The sequence below is a fragment of the Pygocentrus nattereri genome, chromosome 7, assembly GCF_015220715.1.
Source record: "Pygocentrus nattereri isolate fPygNat1 chromosome 7, fPygNat1.pri, whole genome shotgun sequence".
NCBI lineage: Eukaryota > Metazoa > Chordata > Actinopteri > Characiformes > Serrasalmidae > Pygocentrus > Pygocentrus nattereri.
The window spans coordinates 3787501-3794814 of record NC_051217.1 but is presented as its reverse complement, the minus strand read 5'-3'; the positions used below and the strand labels follow the sequence as shown (position 1 = coordinate 3794814).

The following is a 7314-nucleotide window of genomic DNA, read 5'->3' as shown; positions in this document are numbered from 1 at the left end:
TCTAAGCTGTACATGCTGTGAGTGAAGTCCTTCTAAAGTGTTGGTTAGTGGTGCAGTATCAACCTGGTGGACCCCATGCTCTCCAACACATCAGTGAACTCATGAGTTTGAGACAGACATGCTGGATGACGGAAAGCATGCGTGTGCTTGGTGTAGAGTCTCCAGGGCTATGATTGGGAACACCACTGTTTTCCCTGTTTTAAAAGTTTCTTCCATTCAGTGATAAATGGTGACTTGAAAAGTGTCATCTAACATCTGTGCTTATAAAATGTGAGCTCATTTCTAAAATGGTGTGTGTGTGTGTGTGTGTGGTACCTTGTGGTGCCCCATAAATGATGGTCCATGTCTTGAAGCAGACACTTGGAGCCAAAGATCCTTCTGATGTGGCTGCACTAGTATTTAGACTTCTAAAGAGCTTAATCTCTTAAAGCTCTTAACTAGTTAGCATAATTACAAATGTTGCTTGATGCCCAAGACCCTGTTTAATGATGGTTTTCAGAAGGAACCGGTCTAAAATGTGTTTTGTTAGATGGGTGGGTTGTCGGGCATATTAGTAACCAAAGAACTTTTGCTAGATTAACCACAACTATTATATTGGACACTAAATATATGAGAATAATAATTTCAAGGAATCTTATTAGAAGAGAAGAGGTTAATATTGAAGAACGTTTAGTAGATGGTGTATCCAAATTGATTTATCCATGTGTTTACCTCTGATAAAAGTATTAAAAAGGCTAATTTGATTATTTTTAAATTTCTCTGGAGGAACAAAACCCACTATTTAAGAAGATCTCAACTAATCAGAGAATATAATAAGGGTGGTATTAATGCTTTAGATTTTGAAGCCGTAATTGGTTCATGCAGATTAAAGTGGTTGAAAACTTACCTGTCACTTCCCAGCTCTATGTGGTTTCATGTTCCTAGAGCTTTATTTTAAAAACTTGGTGGCCTGGACTTTTTACTTAAATGTGATTTTGAGTTAAGCAAGATTCCTGTCCAGTTATCTGAATTCCAGAAACAAGTTCTGCATTTTTAAAAAATGGTTTTCACTCACAACTTTACCCCACATGGATCTCTGTTGTGGAACAACAGGACAATACTTGTTAATAGGAAATCAGTTTTTAAAACTGACTGGTATGAGAAAGGTATTCTGTTTGTAACTGACTTAATGGACTGTAGTGGTGTTCTGTTAGATCACAATAAATTTGTTGACAAATTTAATTTGTTTTGTACTCGCCGAGAATATTTGAAAATGTGCAAAGCTATTCCTGTTACTCTGATCCATCTTATCCGAAGCACTCTTTTGTTCTCTAATGTCACTTCAACTCTACCCCAATTGATGATAAGAGACTGCAACTTAACTGATAATAAGTGCAATAATGCTGTTCTCACGACTGCTTTTAAATCTAAATCGTTTAATGATTATAACAGTAGGATATTAGCTGCGGTGGATCTGGCTACAGCAGTTAAAGCGCACTCTAAATACATTAAATGGCCAGTTTCACATAAGGTCAAAGAGACCCATTTTAAAATCTGTCACAAAATATGCCCGGTGGCTGATTTTCTACATAAACGGTTTAAATTTGATTTGGTAGGGTGTTCTTTTTGTGATTGTCCTGTAGAATCCTTAGAACACCTCTTTTTCACTTGTCCCATTTCAAATAAGTTTTTGAGTGACATTAAAAACTGGCTGTCTTTAAAAGTAGCTAATATTCCGGATATCAATATTAACCATGTCTTGTATTATATTAATGATCTTGACAACAAAACATCTGATATAGTGAACATTGTTTCCTTGCTTGCTAAATATCATATTCGTTGTTGTAAGTGGAGAGACTCTGCCCCATGTTTTGAGCTTTTCTTGGCTGAATTCAAACTTTATTTCTCCTCACTGAGATATCTCAAATCTAAATGTGCCAAAAAAATTAACCTCCGATGTTTCCAAATTCCTTTTGTTTTAAATATTTGCTCCAGTGTCTTTATTTATACACTAATGTATGTATTATTTACTTATAGTCCCATGTTTCTTTATTTCTCTGTTCATATTTCCTTTCAAAGCACTGTTCATTGTACCTCTACGAGACTTTGTACTTCTAATGTTTAATTAAAAAAAAACAAAAAAAACTTTCTTCTCCGTTTTGATGCACAGTCTGCACTTCAGCAAGTTGTCTTGACCACCTCTACACGCCTAAATGTATTGAGTTGCGGCCATGTGATTGGCTGATTAGCTATTTGTTTTAAAAGAGCAATTGAAGAGGTGCACCGGTGAGTGTGTGTGTTTGTGTATGTGTATATATATATATATATGTATATATATAAAATTTATTTATTTATTTTTTTTAAACGATGTGGGAAAAAACTAATAAATAAATACAATAGCTGAAATTTTCTCACCTCATTAATAACAGTTTGACTTTGACCTAGTAGTTATGTGGCGCAGAGAGCAGCGCGAGTTTCCTTCAGCTATTATTGGGACGCAGCCCTAGTGCGCATTGCCGCTGCAGTCGGTGTGTAAATAAAGTTATTTTGAAAGCGCATGCGCGTTCTGAGGAGCCCTGAGCCAATCAGCGTCTCGTCTGTGAAGGAGCCGGGAGCGAAAGCGAGGAATGAGCGGCGGCTGAACTCCCGTCACAAACACAGTTTGAGGATCAACCAGCGGGTTTTGGCGCTTGGGAGAAATCGGAGGTGAGGGGAAGTGTTCGGTGTCACAGTTCGGTACCGAAAAGCGGTCTCTGGGAGGTCGGCGGCGGTCTTTCGGCTTCCGCTACGTTGAAACATGTGCCCACTGTTAGCTGCAGCTCCTGCGGTGCGGGGGGCGGTGAGGTCCGCGCTAAGCCGCCGCTTCGGGTCGCGCTGTGTCCGTAACCTGCTAACGGACATTTAACGGTTTTCTGAGGCAGACCCGCGGGGTTAGAGAGCCGAACGCGTTAGATCGGGCGCCTAATAGGGCAGCTGTGTTTACCTAGCCAGCTAACCAGGTTAACCAACGGCTGCCTTCGTTTTCTGAGCTGGTCTGGTGGACTGAGGTTCAAACACCCCGCACTGCACCAATAAGAGTCCTTGGGCAAGACTCCCAACACCGCCTTCGCCCACCTGAGTAAAATGATCAACCTGTAAGTCGCTCTGGATAATAGCCAAATGCCGTAAATTTAAATGTAAATCTCAATCAACGGCGGATTTAAATGCTGATTAGCCAGAAGACTGCTGTGCAGAAGCTCCATCCAGGGTTCAGTACCGACGAACTCTTGGGCTTCACTGTTTTCTGCTCTCGCTGTTTTTTTTTTTGTGGCATTTAATATGGGCAAATAATAATTGAATGTAAATGATTTAAGATAAATGAAATTCCTTTGCAGACACCAGCGTGCTTGCCCTGGTGGGGGATTGAACCTCAGTTTACAGTGTACAAGGCAGAGGTGTTAACCACTACACTGTCCAACCACATCCCAGGTCAGGCGGATCTCTGCATGTAGTTACAAAACAATGAACGCTTGTCAGGTTTAAGATGCTATGTCTGTGTTTATGATGCACATAATTAAGTTTTTTTAATATTAAGTGATACTTCTTTTTTTTTTTCCTTCCCATAACTGGGATAATTCCACATTTAACCCATCCGTGAAGTGAAACACCACATACACAGTAGTGAGCGCACACACACACTAGAGGGCAGTGAGCAACTGGGGGTTAGGGGGTCTTTCTCAAGGACACCTCAGTCATGGACTGGCTGGGGATCGAACCGGCGACCTTCTGGTCACAGGGCCGGTTCCCTAACCTCCAGCCCACGACTGCCCCCAAAAAGTTTTCAACCAGCAATGAACACGCCTCGGATTAACCTCACAGGCTACGATATTGCCTCTGCGAAATAAATTTTGTGTGTTGGCCTTACAGAGTTCGAGTTATTTACTGCACACTTTAGTTTGGCTCAGGTACGACTAAAACCTCTTGAATAAAACTTTTTCAGTGCCTGCTGTAGCTTACCAGCCCTCTAACAAATTCAACAAAAACCCCTACCCTGGAATTTAAAAGACGCTTCAAAATAAAAGTCCAGGCATTTGAGCATAAATGTGTATTACTTAAACCAAGCTCCCTTTCCAGGCTGTATCGGTTATGCAGTGTAAGTGCTATTGGGGTGACTAAATAATACTAACATATGAGCACGCATTTCTGTCAGTGCTCTACTATTACAGATTGATTATTATTAGTGTTTTTTTATTTTTATTTTATGATTACGCTTTGTGATGAATGTGATTACATAAACATAGTTTGCTGATAAGTTACCTAATCACTTTCATGGGTCATCAGGTGCTGCAAATGGATACCGAGGGCTTTGGGGAGCTCCTGCAGCAAGCAGAGCAGCTGGCAGCAGAGACGGAGGCAGTGTCCGAGCTGCCCCACGTGGAACGGAACCTGCAGGAGCTTCAGCAGGCCGGAGAGAGGCTGCGCTCCCGCACTCTTACACGTACCTCTCAAGAAACAGCTGACGTCAAAGCGTAAGTTCTCGCCTGACCCCACCCCTCTCTCTACTTCTCCAGTGTGATTATTACTTACATGCCGAAGTAAAGACAGGTGGTGAATTAGAGGGGAAAAAAACCTTATCAGGGTGCTGGGTGACCAATAGCCTCCAGAACATTTGTGTTTCTCCAGTAGTGACAGAGCAGTGTTGAGGATGGTGTTCATGCAGTTTTCTGGATGGAGATAAATCCTGTTTTTATGAAATGTTTCATCTGATACACAGGCAGAGGAGAGACTGCATTTCCTGACTTGGCAGCTACTAGTTTAAAGTATTTAAGCTATGGGGCAGTCGTGGGCTGGAGGTTAGGGAACTGGCCCTGTAACCGGAAGGTTGCTGGCTCGACCCCCAGTGCCGACAGTCCATGACTGAGGTGTCCTTGAGCAAGACACCTAACCCCCAGTTGTTCCCCGGGCACCGTAGATAGGGCTGCCCATCGCTCTGGGAAAGTGTGCTCACTGCCCCCTAGTGTGTGTGTGTGTGTGTGTGTGTGTGTGTGTGTATTCACTAGTGTGTATGTGGTGTTTCACTTCACGGATGGGTTAAATGCGGAGGTGGAATTTCCCCGTTTGTGGGATTAAAAAAGTATCACTTAACTTGCCACACAAGCAGCTGTTCTTACCTAATATTAAATTTTACGAAATAGCACCAGAATTTGGACCTTTCTGACCGTGTGACATACATGCGCGTGCTGTGTCTTTTCGGGCTTCATGCATCAAGGAGCCAGTTAAAGTCTGTTATCACCAGAAGTTTTTTCTCTTTTCTTTTTTAATGCTTAAGTCCTACGTAATATTACCCAGCCCAACCCCACAGCGTATTGGAACCTCTGGACACCCTCACTGTTGGGTCAGCATTCAGGCCTGTACTGTTCTCTTAGTGCATGGCCACATGAGGACTTAGTAAAGGATGACTCGTCTTACCAGATCACTTTTAGACCAGTGATCGTGGTTTTTCTACCACTGAATGCTCAGATGTACGTCCATCTTTTTAATGAGTGGCTTATTGTAGCCTTGCAGTAATATCCCTCTCTGTGTGTAGTTGTGGATGATCTGTTTTTACTGACACAGATTGATCACGTCCTGCAGTGACCTTCTCAGAGACCTGATGAACAGTTTCTATTATGCTTTTCCTTATACATTGCATTGCTTGAGCGTCAGAGTCATTGAAGGTGCACTTTTCACCACCGTTTTTAACCCTGTAAGCTGATGTCTTTCCTGTAGGTGTAAATTCAGGTATCATTTTAGTCACTGTTCCTACTGAAAGACTGGCCAGTTGAGCCAGTCTTGCCTTCCTAAACCAAAACCAATGTCAACTGGACCTGCTTAGAGTTTTTATGCATGGCACGATGTTAAGTGCTTAATTGTGTCATGCAGTACATCTGTCTGGGAGCATTTGCACTTATCTTACTCCTCTCATTTATTCTTTTCTTTTTTAATTTGGCACCAACCTGTTATTACTAATTAATTTTTTTCTGTTGTTGGACAGAGAAGTAATCCATTTTTATAACAGACATTAGTTCCTGTTTAGGTGAGTTATTGGAAACTTAAATGCAATTATGTAAATGCTAACTGTTTTAGGAAGTCCTCCTCATGATTTGAGAATCTTGTTGACTTTGTCCAAAACAACCACCGTAATGGGCCATACACAGTAGAGCATCCGATCTGCAATCTCTTTCACGTCGTGTTATTGGTGCTGTATAAAAACCTCTCCATTTCCTTTTATGACATTTTTTTTGTTACTGGGAAAGGTGGCTTACTATCTGGACCTTTTAAAATAAATAAATAAATAAATAACACCACACTGGAGGTTGCAGTACCTCTTGATCATTGGGTGGTTTGGCAGGCAGTGGCCCTAGCTGTGATGAAATAAGATATTAATAAACACATTTCTCCTGTTCCCTCCAGCTCTATTTTACTGGGCTCCAGAGGTCTGGACATCTTTCACATCTCACAGCGCCTGGAGAGTCTCAGTGCCGCCACAACCTTTGAACCGCTGGAACCAGTGAAGGATGCAGATATCCAGGTGAGGGAGGTTGATGGAGCAGAGTCTCTGTCTTATACAAGCTATGACTTGGTTGAGATTTTGAGCGCAAGACAATTCTAATAAACACTAAAGACACGTTGGTGAATCCTAGCCCCTACACAGCACCAAAGCTGTTGTTTTCTTAGCAAGTTTATTGTTAATAAATTGACTTCCATTGATGAATTGTCACACTGTTGCCTACAACAGGGAGTCACTTCAGAAAATTCAACAACTCCATGTCCAAATTCAGTTCAATTCAAGTTTATTTGTGTAGCGCTTTTTACAACAGTGTTGTCACAAAGCAGCTTTACAGAAGTTTGAAAACATACAGTTATAACATAGATCCCCCAGTGAGCAAGCCAGAGGCAATGGTGGCAAGGAAAATCTCCCTCAATCTGGAGGAAGAAACCTTGCGAGGAACCAAGACTCACAAGGGGAGACCTGTCCTCCGCTGGTCAAACAGTGTTTACAGTTTAATAAGCCAAATACCAAATATAAGCTAAGAGGATCTCTGTTGGAAGACTGGATGGTAAAGCTTTAGAAACTGCACTGGTAGAGGTGGTCTCTGGCTGAGGCGATCCCTGGCTGAGGCGCTCCTGATGGTCAGTCTTCAGCAGGATGGGAGGGCAGTCAAATGTCACGCTCTACATTGCTTTGTAGACTTGTGATATTGAAAATGTTGCTATAAATCTCAGACAAAAGACAGCTTAATTTTTTAGTACAGCAAACCTCTCAGTGATCATTGCTTGCTGTTTATTTGTCCCATTGCAGTCATCCTCGCAAGA

General features: G+C 41.8%; 1 protein-coding gene and 1 pseudogene across 2 annotated transcripts in view; one reads left to right on the top strand and one right to left on the bottom strand.

Annotated features, from left to right (window-relative positions):
- Positions 1-2544: 2544 nt before the first annotated feature.
- The window catches only part of nup93 (nucleoporin 93), a 28207-nt gene continuing 23437 nt past the window's right edge, over positions 2545-7314 (top strand). The window contains exons 1-4 of one of the 2 annotated variants that reach the window (XM_037539704.1): positions 2545-2685; positions 3354-3447; positions 4300-4487; positions 6412-6529. In XM_037539704.1, the coding sequence (XP_037395601.1) occupies positions 4309-4487; positions 6412-6529 (297 nt within the window). In that variant the 5' untranslated portion in view covers positions 2545-2685; positions 3354-3447; positions 4300-4308. The remainder of the gene's footprint in view (positions 2686-3353; positions 3448-4299; positions 4488-6411; positions 6530-7314) is intronic. The other variant, XM_017691118.2, reaches the window with a different exon arrangement.
- Positions 3692-3864, bottom strand: LOC119263758 (annotated as a pseudogene).